The sequence below is a fragment of the Trachurus japonicus genome, chromosome 16, assembly GCF_045865225.1.
Source record: "Trachurus japonicus isolate A0001 chromosome 16, Traja_1.0".
NCBI classification, from domain to species: domain Eukaryota; kingdom Metazoa; phylum Chordata; class Actinopteri; order Carangiformes; family Carangidae; genus Trachurus; species Trachurus japonicus.
In genome coordinates, this window is record NC_140922.1 from 24131954 (window position 1) to 24150717 (window position 18764).

Genomic DNA, 18764 nt, shown 5'->3' on the forward strand with positions numbered 1-18764 from the left:
AAATCCTGTCACATACTGTTATGACTGCATTGTGTTTCGGTGTTGAATAGGGCTTCAGACATCTGTTGCTCAAACCAGCCTTCAGTCAATCTTCTCATTAAACTTTTTCCAAGAAAATTAATCTCCTAACTCAAACAGAATCACTGAGAGCTACACTTCACAACACTCTGTCATTACAGACCCTTAATCTTTATTTATCAACCATGACGTGTCCATAAACTTTCATCCAGGCTCAAAGACAAATTCATAAAGCTGCTAGTATTTTCATGTCCTCTGCTTTGTTTCATGAATCAAAGGAGAGATTGTTGTGCGGGAAAACACGACCTAGTTATTTAACAGGATTGAAAATGTGTTGTTGTGAATTATTGGGTAAGAACGATCCAACCAGCATCGTGTCCTCTTGGCCATGTATGATTTGAAAGTTGCCACTAGTGTGTTGCCTGCATATTCTTTGTGCTACATCCAGCCTTTGTGCGATCTCACATGTAATGCATACAGACTGTGTGATTATACTTGAGTCTGAATGGAGCTCCATCTGCTCCAGTCATGAGTAGCTCAGACAGCTTTACATGAATAATGATTACCCAGTGAGTCATGAGATTTGGCTTCATGAAAGAAATCGTCATAGCGTTGTTTGTAATGATGATGTGACCCAGTGAAACCACTTTTACCGTTGCTTCAGTATTTGTATGGTGCGTCATTCGCCGTGGGGTCAGACCAAGGTAGACAAAAGCATACACTTCACCAGGCGGAAAGTAGAGCAGGTTTTATAATTTTTTATTTTTTATTCTCAGTTAAGTGGCTGGTCATGTTTTATTACACATACAATAATGAGGAGGATCTTTACATTCATTCACAGGATCCATTCAGGAACAAAACAAAAAAAAAATACTACACTGCACTCACAAGGCTCAAGCACACACAAAGAGTAGGAGAGGTGGACGCTACACATCACACATGCCGGCTTTTGGAAGATGGATGTTTGAAACAGCACAAGTGGGAGTGCTGAACTTTTCTTCAACTGACTTTGAAAACTTTCAACTTGCACATTCTCAAGTAACAACTTATAATTTGTAAATACAGAGTTAGAAACAGAGCACCTTTTTGAAATTGTGTTTGTGTTTTTTTTGTCTTTATTATCATCCACAAAAACAGAATAACACAGCACGTCATTTTTGGTAGTGAAGAGGAAAGGCACTTGAGGCACTGAGCAGAATGTTTTTTTTGTGAATTTCTCCTGTAGAGTGGGTGCTGTGCATACAAAGACAAAGAAGAGACTACGCTAAAGCAAGGATGAAAAGTCTGAATATGGCTTCATGTTCCAGATTCAGAGTGCAAGTTTTACAAGTGGAAAAGAGTGAACTATGAAATCATTTAGTTAAAGATGCATTAGAATCGATTAACTTCTCTAGATTTCTCTCAGTGACTATTGCATAAAATTGATTTAGAAAGTTTAAAATTTAACTTTTACCACAAAATCCACAGCCAGCCTTAATGACAAACATAGAACAACATCACATTTACGACAAGACACTTAACTACAGCTAAGACACGAGGGGAGAATGGAGACACACAAAGACTAAAATGGCTCTCATAATAATGTCAAATCTGTTAAATCCATTACAAAACCAAACTCAAACACAGGTTTTTGTTGGGGCCCAGGGGAAGAGGGTTTGAGGGGAACGACAAAAGACAAGTGTGACAAGACAGAAAATCGCTCTTCACTGAAACAGAAACAGCCCAGACTTTGCGTCCAATCAGCAAGCGGCAATGACGGTCGAGTCAGTCGGACTCGCACCGGCCTTAACCTTCAAGAGTTCCAGGTCTGCTTCAGTTCAGCCACCTTCTGTTAGAGAAACCAACGCCCACAGAAACTTAAGCACAAGTATTTATATATAGAGAGAGAGACGAAGAGAGCCATGGCAGGGGTCAGGGGTCATTCAGGCTGCACATGTGAGCGGCTTCAGGATCAACTTCAGCAAAGAGTTCACACCAATGATGATGACTGCACAGACTCAGCACAACGCATGCAAGGGTGGGGTGGGGAGGGGGCAACAGATTGTGTCGCTATCTACCAGCCAAAGGGGATGGGACGGTAACAGGAGGGATGAGGGATTTAGCGAACATTAGACTGTTATCAGAGGCGGAGGGGAGGGTCAGTGTAAGGGGTGACAAGATTTCCTCCTTTTCTTCCTCTTTTTTGTTTTGTTTTCCCCACTTTAGTCCCGAGTTCTTGAACATCTGCCCTCGTGCTGTTGGAAGGGGGGTGTGGAGAGGGACCTCAGCGTTTGGCTGGAGAAGCACTCCTGCTTCCCTGTGTGACAAGAGACAAGACAGATCTGATGAGTGTGTGGAGGTGGCAGCACCGCAGCAGGTCTGCCTCAGCATTAAAGGACCACTCTGATGTTTGTGTCGGAGTCCGGCCCATTGGCGAGAGGATTCACCTTTGTGTCTGGACCTTGCCAGCATTTTGTCAACCTTACAAAGAGCAGCTAACGTTAAGTTATGGGTAATAGACTAAATTACTCATCACAGATTTAAGAGCAAATGTGTCACTTTCTGTGGAAAGAAAAAGTTTCACAGGAATAAGAGAGAAAGTATTTCATCAGGCTTTACCAGCACTTTCATCAAATCTGAGAGTTGCAGTCACACACCACTAAATTAACCAACTCTCCAGGCTTTCTGTTTTAGCTGTAGCTAATAGGTTCTGCAGCTGAATAATGAGAGAAGGGCTTAGGACTGAAAATTCAGAGTAGTCCTGTAACGTGAGAAATGAGCAGGTTAGTGAGCCATGCTTGTGGGCACATTTCAGGCCTGTAATGATGCATGAGTGTAGAAAGTGATTTCTACCAGGAGAGCAAAAATGACTGAAATGAAATGTTGGGAGAGAACAAAGAAAATGAAAATGAAACTATGAGGCACTACAGTAAATATAAACTTATAAAACACAAAGTGAAAATGTGAGAATCCCAAGACAATAGTCAAAGACTATGCTAAGTCAAAATTGTTAGATTCAAAGTCACAATTATGCACAAGTATGATAAGTAAGTCAAGAGACTGACTGAGGTCAAAAATGATGAGATTTTAAGTCAAAAATATGATATTTGCAGGAAAAGAGGATGTCTGAGTGTATCCTGACTCAAAATTGCCTCAGTATCTCATAATATTTCACAAAATGTGAACCTTCAGATGTCATTTTCCCCCAAGAGGAAAGCAAACTGGAGAGTTTGAATCAATGTTGTAGTTTATCCACTGACCATGGGTTATTGTTTCACACATCCCATTATTGTGTTTTCCTTGAGGTTTCATGCATTTCATTCTTTCAGAGCCAAACTCCTAGTCTCTTATTTATTCTTTTGTTCCTAGTTCCTTATCAGATATGCTGTTTCCATATCAAAGCTGTTTCTAAAACTATATGGCTCTTCTTCCTTCCCACTGTCTCACTCATGTTGAAAACATAGGAAGAGTAGAGCTCAGTGAGATGGGGGGAGATTATACAAATGATACAAATCTTTATGGATCACTCAAGAAGATAATCCATAATGTGAGAAGCTTTTTACTCCTCATAAAATGAAGGCTGAGGATTCAGCTTTTGTTCTAAGCCATTCTTAAAGCCATTATAGATGAAATTCATTATCTGTCATGAAAGAGATGAAGTCAATCTATGGCAACCATGCTTAGATTAAAGTCTTACACTGAAAGCAGATGCATGAATAGAAGCAAAGTGTGAAACAATAATTAAAAGTGACTATACGGCTTTGTGCTAATTTTCATTTGTATCTCGCCATTTGTGTGCAGAAGAAACAGAAGTGATGGCATGGCACTGAGTCAGTCAGTCCTAATTAGCCATATCAGGGAGATTTGAAATTAGCATCCCAGAAGTTCTTCATCTCCAGAGCTGTTTACTCTCTTGTAGCTTTGTGGCAACAATTTAACCACTACAGATGAGGATGCAGCCCCTGGGAAATTTGGATTTCTCTCCACCTTTAGTAACTGCTAACTACTAATCTAAGGTACAGTGAAAGCGGCTGACTAATTAAAACTTGACAGGGGGAAAAACTGGCATAGCCTGAGAGCCGCTGCCTTTCATGACATGTGAAAATAAATCAACTAATAAGGAGCTTGTCTGTAAATTGGAAAGTCAAGCTGTTGTGAATGTCTAAACTAAGCGCTGATGAAAATGTGCTAAAGCATGTTCTCCAGCTAGTTACTAGCTGCTAATGTAGAATAATGAAGAAACTGTGTTTTACTATAAGCTTTTAGTTCATTCGGTTCTAGCTTGCTTTATAGTTTTAATTTTAAAAAGCAGGACACATTTACAGTAGCTTTTTAAGGATCTATTTATGGTTACATTTGGATGTTACATTTCTGATGTTGTAATTCCTGCTATAACAGTTATAACAAAGTATATTCTGGAGTCCACTAAAGCACTTGAAGAAGCCTGCTGTGCTTGGCAAGTGATTGATGACATTGCATGCTAGTGTTATATTACACACTGTATATAATAATACCTACAAAGCACTTATAGAATGTTAGCTATAGCCCGCCGGACCCTGATCAGAGCTGCATCTACCATCTACAACATGATTATATCAGAGCTGGTATGAAGGTTGTAGCGTGCATGGTGATCAATCTTGTCTCTAAAAGCCTCTTATTATTCTGCGGCTGCTGCTGCTGTAATAATGAGATTAAGATGCCTTCTAAGCATATCAGTGTTGAACAAATGTGCAGTGAGTTAAACTCAACTACCCCTCCACCAGGTATCAGTTACTCACTCTGCTGCTGATATCAGATCACTGAGGCAGAAAAGAAACGAGCAAGACAGTTATTATTATGCGATTCAATATCCAGGAAAGAAAATAAGCGGAAAAATAACAGGGAAGGTGTCTGACAAGCACTTTTTTCTTTACCATTTTGAAGATCCTAGTCAGGGTGCCTTTGCCATCCCCTGAGGCCTTCTTGGATTTCTGGTCACCCTGGCAGAGGCAGAAAAAAATAGTCAGTGTGTTGAAACAGTCAAGGGACTGGGATGTGAGAGAGAGCCCTCTGATTATTTTTGACTCAGGTAAAAACAAACAAACTAATATATATGGTATGGAATAAACAGAGCATAACACATGAATATTCCCCCTCTGTGGTCTGGTGTGATGGAGAAGTGTGCTCTACAAAAACCTAAACAATCGACGTAAACCAGGTATCGATTCTGGTGCAATCCAACCCCGCCCTAGTTTAACGGCGTAATTGCATTCCATATCTGGCAACAATTTCATCCAGGGCATTTCTTTGAATTATTCATGTGATTTATCTACAAAGCAGCAGTTTGCATTCTGGTTTGCATTATTTTACATGAAAGGAAGACTTCCTAAAAAAGAAAACAAAAAAAGGCCTCTCTCAATGCCATCTGTCATCTGACATCTATCATCTGGTATCTGCAGGTTACCACAGTATGACCATGTGCTGACACTTTGCAAATGCAAAACCCAATACTAATCCGTTTTTGAAGAGCCTGTTTTCTGTTGTGTCATTATGACATTCAGGAAGCTATTTATTCACAGTAGATACCACGGAGAAAATGTATTTTCTCCTGATAATGCTTCAAAATATTGTCGCTAAGGAAGAAGCGAAAAGGCTGTTTGATCACATGCGCATGCAAATGAACTATAGGAATTGAGGGAGCAGTTTTGGAGTGTGTGAAAATAATTGGCAATATTTATACAGTCCCACCCGTCTCCTTTGTCCACAGTTCAGCCTTTTACCTCTAAATATGCTTCTCCTGCTTTACTCAGAACAAGCGAACACACAGCCTCACACACACATGCATTCACATTCATAGGATCTTAAATTAAGTGTTGATAATGTTGCCAAATGAAGCAGAAGGCAGCATCACTTCAGCCAGCCACAGAGGAATTTTGAGATGAAACGAGGATAATGAAGAGCGGAATAATGCCTGCGTTATCATGAATATACAATATGTGCACACGATGCGGATGAGTCAGGCTGCAAAGATACAGAATGAGAATGACCTCTTTGAAAATGGACATAAGACGGACGGAAATGAGGGCGTTATCTCTGATGTATGGACAAATGGCAGCTAAAGAGGTTGATGGAGACGAAATGGAAATGGAGCCACAGGCGTCACACTCAGAGGCAGCTGGAGGGGAAGACCTGACTTGGCCTTGCCTCAGTTTAATTAGGCATGATACCCCTGTGTTTTTGCAGTTTCAAACCACCTACCAGGCCTATCTTGGCTGCTAGTCCTCTCCACTGGATGAGTAGAGAAGCAAAGAGACAAGAGGTAAAAGAGAGAGAGAGAGGGGGGAGACAAATAGAAAGGTGTGTCTTACTCATCGCAAAGGCAGGATGGGAAGGAGAGGTGGCAGGTAGGAGGGTCCGTCCAGGGAGGGGAGGGCAATCACAGGGGTCACAGGGTCACGGGGGGGCAGGAGCAGATGAGGAACAGAGGAAAAGGGGGGAGGGGCAGATATGTCGGGGAAAGGACAGAGGAGCGAGGCAGATGCTCACATCGAAAAGAGCACAAGTTTAGTGACATTCAGCCACAACAAAGCCACTGACCTGCAGTACTATAGATAATCATCAATAATACTCAACAGTGTAACCTTTGGAGCGAATAGCCCTGCACTCTCTGTGTGTGTGTGTATATATTACTCATCTAAAAATCTTTTTGGGTCTTTTTATTCTTGTTTTTCTGTCTGAAGATCTGTTTGATTGATTGTAGTGCCGCATTGCTAGTGAATTTGTAGTCAATAAAGCACTGTGATGGCACAGCTTCTTACAAATAAGATTTACTTAGCGGCATTCACATTCAATATGAGGCAAGAGTGTTCACTTTATTTTAATGATCATTATTGAACGACGATGCAGCCCCATCGCTGAATAAAGTTTTCATGCTCAAAATGCTGTTGTTTTTTTTGGAGAACTACATGTACAAATATTTTCATCAAATATTGGCTATCTATCATACATAAATATAAGCATATTCACTATATTGCTATGGTTACTTCACAGTGAGAGAGAAAAGAAAATGAATCTATGTATTTATGTATTTTCAGATAAATTTGAGCTAATATGAAAGGAGCAATGTAAAGCAGACTCACCCTGGACTTAGGAGGGGCAGGGGACACCTGAAGGAGAGTTAATGACAGAGAGTCAAAGAGGTTTGAGAGAGTTAGTGAGAAATCAGGTAGAAGGAAAAGTATCAGAGCAGCAAAGAGACAAACATGGAGGAACAGTGGAAGGAAAGAGCACTGCTGCTGATGTACTAAGACACATCTAACCTTTGAAACTGTGAGTGCTTAGGAGATATGTTTCATTCTGAGCATTACTCACGATCGTACGGAAGAAATGGACCACGGCGTTCTCTCCTGCACGCTTACGTGGGGAAGTCGCAGAGGCTTTCTGAGGAGCTGGGGAGAGAGCACCACGGAAAGATCCCTGGAAAGGAAAATGAAAGGGAAAGAAAGGAACAATAGACATATGAATGTACTCTCATGCACCTACTAAAGCTACTTGGGCTCAAGCTCTTGAGAGTGAGACATCTTGAGGCTCAGACATCAGCTCACTGGGTATAACTGAAAATCTTGAATATTACATGTAAGATTAATTCTTATCTAATAAAGAAAGGCCTCTTACTAGAGCCAAGAAATGAGTGCTTCTATTATTTCGGGAAAAAAAGAGTTTAAAACGCCTTCTTGTTATTGTATTAGAAGGTTGAAATACTTGAGATAACACTTAGCACTTAACTGCATAGGTTGTACTCACCTGTTGAAGGATAGATTTTCTTTTGTTGATGATAATAAAAAAAAACACTAAAATTACAAAATGATTCATTTTTTAATGGACACATTAAACCTTCCTTTGTTGCTATAGCACCAGCAGCTGATGTGAGATAGCTTCAACTCAAAACTGTTGCATATAAAGGGGTTACTTACCTGAAACATGGAATATAATTCATTTTTTAATTGATTTGTAGGTTAGTACATTTATGCACACTTTTTGTCATGCCATAAGGTGGCACCAATTGTGATTTACTACATAAGGCAACAATCTATAAATAGGACTTTTTCATATTGGCTTTTTGATGACATGACAACGCTTTAGTCCATGTGGTCGTGGGCATGTGGCTGACAGTGAGGGAGAGAAATAATAACATTTAAAATAAAGTGTACAGCTCAGAAATGTGATGAAGTTGAATGTTTTTCCAGAGAAGACTGGCAGTTTCCACCATCTTTTCACTTCACAGTTTTAAAAAACTTTTTTACCCACAAAACTCTGAATATTTTCATGTTAAGTTCCGCTGAGGTAACTTAGTGAAAAACCTCCCATTAACTCCCACACATCCACGGATAATCACTCAGTCAGCAGCAGCCACATGTCTCAGACGATGCCCACCTCATTAACCCGTAGCCTAACCCGTCGATAAACCTTTGGCCGCGAGTCATTAAAAACAAATTAAAGTGGAACAAATGAGCAGTTAAAATCGTCAGTATTTTCTTGTCAGTTTTATCTAAGAAGACTAATTATCATCCAAGTACAAATCAATGCAGCCAAGTGCTTCAAAGTCGGACTCCACAAAGGCCACGTCAAGATGAGTGCTTTGTAAGGTCGATGCTGTGTGTTTTAGGCCTGAATAAAAACTAAAAAAAACAAAATAATCTAACATAAAAGGTGAAAAGTATGATTCCTCTAACAACAAACACCATCAACAACCTGCAGCCCACGGGAGAAAAAAACTAATTTCCACCCACTTTCCAGTTAATGTTACATCATTCATCCCTTTCTCTGACCCCATTAATGCAACAGGAAAATGTCTATGTGTGTGGGTGTTTTTATTTTTATTTTTTATTTTGGGGGGGGGATTCACATCCATTATCTCACATCAAAGAACCTTAAGGTAACCAAGAGGGAGGAAACTTTCACCGCCGCCACCATTTACAACATGTTAGATGTGCGGCGTTGCATTATAGGCCACCTTTACTGTTTTGTTTTTTTTTCTGGGGAGGGGGGGGGGGGTTGTGAAAATGGACCAATGACACAGGCAAGGAAACACAAAGAAGAGAAAGGTTTCCACCAAGAACACAATCCACTCAAATGGACATGCGGATTACTATTATATCTTACATAACAAAGGAAAATGTGCAATATTCACCACATTTATATGTATTAAAATGACTGTTTCATCTGTTTGAATAGGACTAAATCTGCCCTTTCTTGTTGTTGATGTCATCATTTGTATTCCAGCTCTGCAGCTTCCCCGTGGCGTCAGTCGTGACCCTTTAACGATGTCCTCTTGCATAAGTGCATGTGTCTGTGCGTGTTACATGTGCTGCATGCCTGTTTCTGACATGATTGAAGCAGAAATGAAAGGGAGGGGAGAGAATAGAGCAACCTTGGTGGCCGCTGCTGTACCTTTGTTTGGCTGGATAGTAGAAGAGAAATGGTGCAGATGAGAAAAGGAATGGGAGATCAAATAATGCAGTATGAATTCAGGCTGGTGCAGTCTCAATTTCAGCCAGTTTGTCCCTTTGATGTGAAAGAGTTTCTATCTTTCGGCACTGTATTCATTCTCCTCTCTTCTCCTGCATTAAAACATTTTATTTTCCATTTGGAAAAAAAATAACAACAGCCAACTTGTGTAGCAGCTCTCATGATGATGAATTATTCTACTCTGCTTAAGCAGATGCATCCAAATGTCAAATGACTATTACACATTTTGGGAGGGGGAACAACTCTAGATGAGGTTTCCATTAGCTGCTGGTGTGCTCTTAATGATGATGGCTTTCAAATCTTGAGCAGTGACACAGAGGCTTTCTGCCAAGTCGGAGCTGTTTTTAAAATGCTGATAAACTATTTGGGGAAAATGTTGAGGATATTTTGCCACTGCCGTTCAGTTTCTCAAACTTTCTTCTCGAACTTCAGTGGTGTCTTTGAAAAAGAAAAAGAGGGAGGTCGCAATCATCGAACCTCGTTTGATGTCAGAGAAGAAGCGTTTCAACTTCAACTCGCGTGAGAGAGAGAAGGAGGTGAAAGGAGACATGAAAGAACACATTTTCATCTGCCTGCAACACACACACACACACACACACACACACACACACACACACATACACAATTTGTATGAACTGTGTATAGAGATGGATTATTTTGGTCATAGCTGCTGTTTTTCTTGTCTGACTCTTCCATTTTGATCCCTTTCTTAATCCTCAAAACAAAGAAAGAATATGAATAGCAGAAGAGAGCGAAAGAGATTAAACTGCATTTATTTTATGTTGGGATGCAGACTAGACAACAGTCAGATATAAATTCAATACTATATACAAAATACACTTTTTCTTTCTTTTCTTTAAAGAATATTCTAAATTATTTGACTCTTGACTCTTTCAGATACTCAAATAATGATGAGAAAAAAGGGAGAAGGCAGAATTCAGGACACAGATGGAGAAAAATGTTCATGTCCTAGCTTATCACAAAGTGCAGGTTAATGATCCCAGTGCCTCCTTTGAGGATAGAGGTCACTGCCTGGCCAGGAGTCTCCTTCATTATGAATGATACTTAATAATTAATCCTGAACAAGGGAGAGGACTTGGGAGACTCATGGCTGAGAATCTCTAAATCTTTGTCATTAGTGAAAACCTCCATGGATCAGCATCACAAAAAAAAGAGAGAAAAACCTGTATTTCACATTTATCAATTTGAGCCAGGATACCTGGGTTCTGGGAAAATGAGCTGCTGCTCATGTCAACTACGACTGTGATGTGTGCTGAACGGGAGGACACAGCACTCTTTCACATATTTATTCATCCATTTACTCACAATTAGCCTCTCTGCCCCCCAGTGGCTGTTAGGAAGCAGCATTACAGATGACAGCTTCAGCCTCGCTGCCGCATCACGCTCTGCAGGGTGCTTCACATCTATCAACATGTGTGCCCTTACTGAGCCAGAAGAAGGGGATCATAATTGCATTCAACTCTGAGGACAAACTCTGTTTTCTTTTTCTTTTTTCTGTGGGCGTACTCGTTCAGATTTATGAACAGAGGGAGCGAGGGGCCAATCGATCGGGTTCACAAACAGCAGTTTGTCAGGCAGCAGAGAAACAAACACAGCAGCCACAGCTTGCTGTCTCCCCCCGTGGACCGCTATCAGGTCCTGTGTCTGACAAGATCATATCAAGTAAAAAGAAGCTGATTAAGCCATTATATGTGCTGTCAATTAAGAGTGATGCAGGAAAAAAGACAGATTTTTAAGGGACCGTACAGAAATGATGTGAGTGTAGAAAAGGAGAATGGTTATCCATTTATTTTTCCTGAGTGAGGGTAGCCTGGGGTTTTTAGATTTGCTGTAATTATGCCAAGGAGTGAGTTAAAGAGTTTAACATCACATATTTGTGTACTTTTAGTTCATAATAGCAAAATAATAAGACAAACCTCTCAGTGTTATTTTGCTGTGAGGTACTGCTGTTTTTTTCTAATAAAAACACGCTGTTGAGATCCCCCTCCCCACCACAGTAATTTCCATACAGTCCCTTAGGTAGCACATAACCCAATCCTACAAATGAAATGCCTGAGTAATATTCGCACCTTAATTTGTGCAGCTGAGAGGCTCCACACACAGAGGCTGCACCATCTTCCTTCATGCGTGACTCGATAAAGCGCTGCTGCTGTTAATACTGCAGTATCAATCATTCGCAGCTTGTGTTTAAATGGAATTAAAATGCATGTCTGTCCAAACTCCTAGACACTGTTTGTTTTCACTGCGTAATAATCTCCAGTGCCGGGGTGCCTGGGTGAACTTGTCTCTTTTGGTCTAACTAGGATGAATATAATTGCACATTTTTGCATCTAAAACAGAAATTTAAATGAGCCTAAGCCGACTGAATTTCTGAGATGAACTCACAGGGGGGATGAGATCCACATGAACACGCTGCTGTTCATGTTCTTTACTGTTTTAAATGACTCAAATGTGGTAACACTTTTCTCCAAACTGAGCTTAAATGAGTTTAAATGTGCAGGAAACTAAAGCAACCCTGTGGTGATCATAGAATTTGGAAAAAAAAAAGGTGTTTTATTATTTTTTCCTTGTCTCACACAAACAAGTCAAGCCTTCCATCCATTACCTAGTTCTATCACAATGAAGATAAAATTTTCATTAAACCTCCTCTGATAAATCCTTTTGTTTTGCCGTGCACACAAGAAAGTGATTGAGTGGTTAAATGTATTTCTTTGTCTAAATGTCTGTGATTTTAAAGGCTGAGTCTGCACACAAACCTGAATAAATGCTGAAAGTGAAATCTGGTTGTTTTTCTCCATGGTGCGAGTCCAAAACACAAATTACAAAGCCACTTGAAAATTGGGAGTAACAACAAATCAGAGCAGGTGTTAGCAGAGCAGTTAAAACAGATTCTCACACTCTTTTTTTTAAAGGCAGAACAACGAAAAAGAGAGACATCAAGCCAAACACGAATTAAAACAAAACAAAGAGAGAGCTGAGGGTGTTGTTAAAGAGTTTTAATCAAGCAATAATCCCCCCCAAAAAAGCTTTAGAACAGGATCAGGTTAGGAACAGGTCACCGGTCACAACAGATCACAACAGATACAAAACGGTTACAAGTATCCACTGCAAAGTTGAAGGCGTTTACAAAACAGGGATCGTGTCAGTGAGCCGCTGCTGCTGCTGCTGCTCCACACAAACTCTCCGACTGGGTCAAAGACATGTGAACCTGAGCTGGGGGGGGGGGAAACTGGTGGGGGGGTGGGGGTCACTGCTGACACCACCCTCTCCATCCAAGACACTGGGGTTAGAGTACGGTATCGCACAAGATTTGGTTTTGATTGCGAGCTGTTCTGCGAAAGCCTGATTTCATTTACAGTAATCACTCCAGTTATCATTTCATGCCTGGTGCTGTCTACCAATCAGCAAATTAATATGCAAATTATGACCTCAAAATACAGTGGAAAACCTCTTATAGTGAACAAAAGATTGGGATAGAAGGATCCCCATACAGATGCTGTTTATAGTTATGAGGTGACGTGGTCCCCTTGGACCCTTTATATAGAAAAAACTGTCCAGACTGTTGTAGCTGTCACAGGCTCAGGCTTCCTCTGACTTATATTTGGAGCCACACTGTGTCCAGTCCCTCTGAGTATAATAAATTCTCCCAATTTAAGTTCACGGTGTGTACTGTATGTGTGCACTCGCCTGCCATGTCATATCTTCCCTGCTCCAGCACAGTGACTTATTTTTCCATTTCATTCCCATTCTGCTGACATTTTGGGACTTTTACAGTGTCTAATTATCGCCCCAGCTCTCACAGCAGCAGGTGTGTGACATGAGTGCACTGTAATGTTTGGTCATTCAGTCTGAGCTCGGAGGAAAGGGAGCTTGTTCGTGTTATTTTTATCTTTAAAAGCACTAGGTCTGTTTTATAGTGAAGTTATATCAATTAGATGGTAATCTGGATGGAAAGTTGCAGGCTAATCATCTACTTACAGTGATCAGACAGCCACTATAAGCGGTTTCCACTGTATCATGACTTGAACATATTCTCTGTTCTTTTGCCTAATGCTCATGCAAACTTAATTTTCCTTTTCCAATTTGCAAATCACTATCTTTGTCATTTCAAGTGATCAAAAACCCTCTGAGAGTTGAATTGCAAATTTCCTGCAGTTGTTTCATGTCCTGAGGCTCAAGTGTTTTTGTTTTATGTTTTGGTGCCAGCTCTCATTACCTCTGGCTTGGATCGAAAATGTTGGAAATAAATCAGACAAAAAAAAAAATAAAAATAAAAAATCATAAAAAGCACAAGGGATCAGATGGTAAAAGGCTCTACACCTACTGAATATCAAAACAATTTAGCTTTACGGATATAAGCATGCATATCATAGTCCATAACAGAAAACAATGACACAATCTTTCCCACTAATACTGTAGCCAGGAAGTCAACATATGCATTAAGAACGTCTGTGATGAATCTGTGCACACAGACAGGCAGAGTAGATAGGAAATTAAATTGAAAATATGTCTTCATGATGTATACTTTCTGGGAAAATATGTGTTTGCAGCAGGAAGTTAGTGCAAGCTGTTTTTTTTTTGTTTGTTTTTTTTTTTGGCTAGAGGCAACAGAGGTGGGGCGAACCTGTCTGTCTTTTACTTGAGATGTGAACATTTGTCATTTGAAGGCAAACCCTTGGTGAATACATATATAAATATATTTGTACAACGTCTTTTTTTTTTTAAGCAAACCTGTCATCAGTATGGAGAGCAATGTACAATTTTATGGCAAGAGAGAAGCGAGTAAAATCAAACAAATACTGCAGCAAATTGGTCGCTAAACTAATAAGCAAGCTTCACAACTTGTTCTGTTGACATTTTCCCTGAACATTTCAAGAGTAACATATCACAAAAGAAAAACAACATCTGATCAGCACAACAGACTAAAATAAAGATTTGTGGCATATGTTATATATATAAAATATTTTTCTTTTTTTAAAATCCTGAATCTTACACTGAACACTGTTTCAGAGCTGGCATAAGGCATATGAGGGGGATGCATATGTTCGTGCTGTTCTCTTTGCAAATACTGTGCCAAAGCACTCTGATCAGTGCTCTCCAGGGCCAGAAAAGATGGACAAAAAAAGTTTATAATCATAGAGGACAGTTTTAGCTCGCTGTGCTATACAGTAGCTTTCCGTTCACCATCAGCACTAATGTCCATGCTTCACGACAACTGTCAAAATGAACAGATGCGACTCATGATGGGACACGGAGCAACGCTCCAATGTCTTCTTTCTGAAAGCACTACAAGAGGCTTTGGCATTTAGCTTTAGCCTGTTACCACAGTGTTGTCAGGATAACGATGCCTGTTCAATGCCGAACATTTAAACCACATTTGGTACCGGAACGCCACCTCCAGACGGCATCGCCGTGGGTGAATGGCCCATGGGCTGAAAGGACGTGGAACCAGCAGAGCTACAGTCTGGTTCCTAACAGCCATGTCGACGGTGCCAAGCAGTCCGTCGTGACTGGAAGAGGATCCCAGTCCGTCTGAAGTGGTGTGGTGGACAAACTGGTGCTACTGTAGCAATACAAATGGAGCTTTCACCACTGCAGCAAAGACTGACAGTAAGACAAGATAAAACTTCCAGTTTTGTAGTTTTGTTTTGAGTAGTAGACCTGATCTGTGAAGCTTCATAATTCTTCAAAAGCTAAAGCTTCAACATTTTGCTATCCTGACAACACTAGAGCACAGACTAATTAAAAAGCACTGCAGGCTCAACTACCTGTCAGCAAGATACATAGATAAGCTACTCTGTCTTTATACAGTAGAACGCAGCCTCTCGTATATATATTCCCAAACTGGGGATGATAATATGCTGCTACTCTGGGTTAATATACATCTTCTATCTCTTTGATCATTTATAGCATAATCATTAACTTTGAAAGTGACTTAGCAGACTGCTGCACTGTGCAAACTGTAGTGAAGTACCTCCCTGTGGCTGACTTATCGTGGATGTTTAAAAATTAACCCAGAGACCAAAGAAATCAAAGAGATGAACTTTCCAAGCAGCATTAATTCTATTTAAAGAAACCAATGCCTGTTAAAATAATCAATAAAAAGTACCAGTATTATGTGTTAACGACACAGGAATCAATTCCCAATCTCTCACACCAACATCATCATCATCATCATCACTTAGGGAAGTACCTGAACTGAAACACAGCCGTTCTTAACTCCAGTTTGTCAAACGTTCTAATAAACAGACCGCGTTACAGCAGCAACAAGTGAACAATTCCACCGTTTCACATCTACGACAGATATATGTAATTCAACAGAAGAGAAAATGCTACTAATGTCAGTACCATTCAAACAAAAGAAAACACAGAAACGATATAGATATTTATCCTTAAATGATTCAAAATCACAGCCTCTTTGTAATAAAAACATAAATCAACCCCAAGTCATTATCCTGTGGCGATTATTTACCTCTAAGCTGGTTGCTGAGAATTGTAGGACAATGTCAGTCACCATAAAACAATGGCCGAACCAACACATCTCTAAATGACAAATACGATGCGACAAATTCTTCTCTAAAGAATCAGAAGTAAAAAGTGGTTCTGGGAATGAATCATCAGAATGAACTGAGATACATACAGTAAGAAAGGTTCAGTTTCTCTGCTTTTTTTTTTCAGCTCAACTCTCCCTGCTTCCTCACCTTGCTCTTCCTCTTCTTGTCCCCTCCAAAGAATTTTCCGATCTGATCCAGAAGGCCGGGGTTCTTCTTCCTGCGGCCCAGCCCGAAGGTGGTCTGTGCGGAGCTTGCAGATGCCATGGTGGTAGCGGTAGTTGGTAGTACTTAGATATTTGTCAAATGTGGGGTTCTTGTCTCTCTCTTAAATGAGAGATTGAAGGACAGAGGAGGGAAAAGAGAAAAGAAAGGAGAAGGGAGGGAAAAAAGCTAGCCTACTCTAGGTCCTGTTCGGGGCAATCCGACCCGCACTCTGAAGCCGCTCCGCTGTGCTCCTGGATGGTCTGCAGTTCGTCCGATTCGGAGGGTCGCTCTTTGAAGGTGTTGTCCTCTCGGCCCGGGGCATCTCGGGAGAAGAGGCGGGCCAGGTGGGGGCGTGGTGTGGCGGCGTCAGGGTCAGCTGTGCTGGCATCGATCCAGGGCTGGCGGGGGCCTTCAGCGCCTGTGGAGTCAGTCACCGCCGGCTTCTCCGAGACGCAGCCATTGTTCTGGTTCGCATCTGCCTCACCCAGGCCTGCGCAGAAAAAAAACAAGGGTCATCTATGGGCTTGGGCCTGCATGGCACACAACAAGCCACAGCAGCACAATGGAGGCCATTGACGTGGCCATGCCCTTCCTGCTGCAGCCTGCAGCAGAGGCCAGCGGGGCTAACACATCACATTTTAACTAGAGGGAACTTCACCTGCTGCATGGGAAAAAGGTGTCAACATGACATAGACATGAGATTCAAGACACAAGCTTTGGAAAAACATTGACTAGATTAAAAAAAAAATGTCATTTCTTGGAGATTACTTTTGTTTTCTTGGGTGTCAAACCAGTGCTAGGGCGAAATCCCAACTTGATTTCACTGAAGTACAACACAGTGCTTGTATACATCTTGATTTATTGAAGGGAAGTGTTCATACATTTTTATGAGGGGAAGCCCCTTAAAAATGACAGAGATACACATCAATCAGCTGGACATGTTCGACATCTACGTGACACAGCCTGCCCTGGACGGAGCATCGTTTATCTTTCACTTCAATCCCGTGAAAACAATGTGTGTTCAAGTGCATTTGCTCCAGTGAGATGGAAATACAGCTGGTCCTGTAAAGTCCACTCTGACAGCTATCCATTAAGCTAGCCAGCTCCCACAGCAAAGGACATCCAGTGCATTCCTGCCTCAAAAACAATATACACACTGTACTGGCAGAAATGGTGTAGCACTACACCAGAGAATCAGCATGCTAATATTGGCTGAACAGTGGGCCGTTGTCAGAGCTGCATAGTTATTACAGAGAAACAAAAGGCCCAGTGTCACTAAAATAACTCCTATAAGTATGGATTTTCAACCCAATCCACGGTGACACTTATCTGATTTGGGACCCGAGAGCCACGAGGCCGCTGTCTCTGGGTGCGGAGCAAGTGCTGGGCCTGCAGTGTAGGTTATGTCGAGGATTACACTATGATTTGCTGCAATTTTAAAGGGAATTGCTCACAGCAACAGCAAACCACCACCACAATAATTTTTCATTACTTGGTTTGATGAATTCTTCAGTTACTTTTTCCCTCCTGGTGGATTTGCAAGTCATCTATCAAATGTGAATGTTTAAGAGGAGCAGATTCAAATTTCACTCTGTTTGCAGAGGATGAGACCAACTTTGTTTCCCTGGGGTTGGTCGGGGAGGGGGCTGAGCAGACACTATCTGTCATACACACATCACCGCTCCAAATGTGAGGCTTTGTAAAAAAAGAAAAAAAAAAACACTTATAGAAAAGGTTCAGCTGAGCTTTTGTTGCTTTATCTGAGGCGATTACCTAAAAGCCAGGCTAAGAGATGATGATGTGTACCTGTCGCCCACCAGATGGATGTCTGCTGTGCTTTTTTCTAGATCATTAAGTTTTCAGAAGAGAAAACCACAAGTTCTAAATGTACAATCAAAACTGTTTTTACGGAGCATGGCAGCAAAGAAGAGATGTACATGTTTTTGATTGTGACAGGCCATTAGCTGCTTCACTTGGTTGGCTCTGCCACAAAGACCCGATAGCTCATGACACCTAAACTTATTCACAAAAGAACTCTCAAGTCTTTTCAACACCTTGTCTAATGAGACACAATGGTAAAATGGCTTTAATGAAATCATCTAATAATACTGGACCTCCTTCTACCAAGGCCGTTTCTTCAGCATAATGCCATGACCCAGATGGCTGCAGCAGCCTCGCCACGTTTCACTGCACTTAGTGAATCTTGTCTGATTCATAATTTCATTCTTGTCAAGGTGAAAAAGTCTCTGAAAGAAGAAGAAGCCCCTCTGGAACACTTAAAAGTCCCATTTGTAAGCTAATTGGACTCCATTTGGGCTAACAGCTGCTACTCAGAGACTTTCTATCAAGATTTTGTTCCTAAAAAGCAAAACTGCACAACTAAATTAATTAGTTCAATGTGGAAAATCAGTTATCTGGTCAGGGTTTGGTCAAAAAGGATGAAGCTAATATCCAAGCTACTACGTTTATGCATTTTTATCA

General features: G+C 40.9%; 2 protein-coding genes across 7 annotated transcripts in view; both read right to left on the reverse strand.

Annotated features, from left to right (window-relative positions):
• Window positions 1–756: 756 nt before the first annotated feature.
• Window positions 757–16547, reverse strand: mbpb (myelin basic protein b). 6 transcript variants are annotated; one of them, XM_085802695.1, is made up of 6 exons: window positions 16227–16547; window positions 7348–7452; window positions 7116–7142; window positions 6235–6264; window positions 4911–4976; window positions 757–2314 (listed from the first exon to the last, which is right to left on the reverse strand). In XM_085802695.1, exons 1-6 carry the CDS (start codon window positions 16341–16343, stop codon window positions 2282–2284), a joined length of 378 nt encoding a protein of 125 aa, XP_085658821.1. In that variant the 5' UTR covers window positions 16344–16547; the 3' UTR covers window positions 757–2281. The 6 variants fall into 6 exon arrangements, with proteins under 6 accessions (XP_085658821.1, XP_085658817.1, XP_085658822.1 ...); XM_085802691.1 differs by having other exon boundaries at window positions 757–2318; window positions 4896–4976; XM_085802696.1 differs by lacking the exon at window positions 6235–6264 and having other exon boundaries at window positions 4911–4967.
• LOC146972463 (myelin basic protein-like) overlaps window positions 16369–18764 on the reverse strand; it is a 47484-nt gene continuing 45088 nt past the window's right edge. Inside the window, exon 4 of the mRNA XM_085802698.1 lies at window positions 16369–16773. Within this exon, the coding sequence (XP_085658824.1) occupies window positions 16475–16773 (299 nt within the window). The 3' untranslated portion in view covers window positions 16369–16474. The remainder of the gene's footprint in view (window positions 16774–18764) is intronic.

Coding starts and splice junctions, on each gene's coding strand:
- mbpb (XM_085802691.1), bottom strand. CDS start 16,343: ATGGCATCTGCAAGCTCCGCACAGACCACCTTCGGGCTGGGCCGCAGG. Junction 6,265..7,115: donor CTGCCCCTCCTAAGTCCAGG/GTGAGTCTGCTT, acceptor CTACTCATCCAG/TGGAGAGGACTAGCAGCCAA. Junction 2,319..4,895: donor AAATGGTAAAGAAAAAAGTG/CTTGTCAGACAC, acceptor GTCTCTTGTCAC/ACAGGGAAGCAGGAGTGCTT.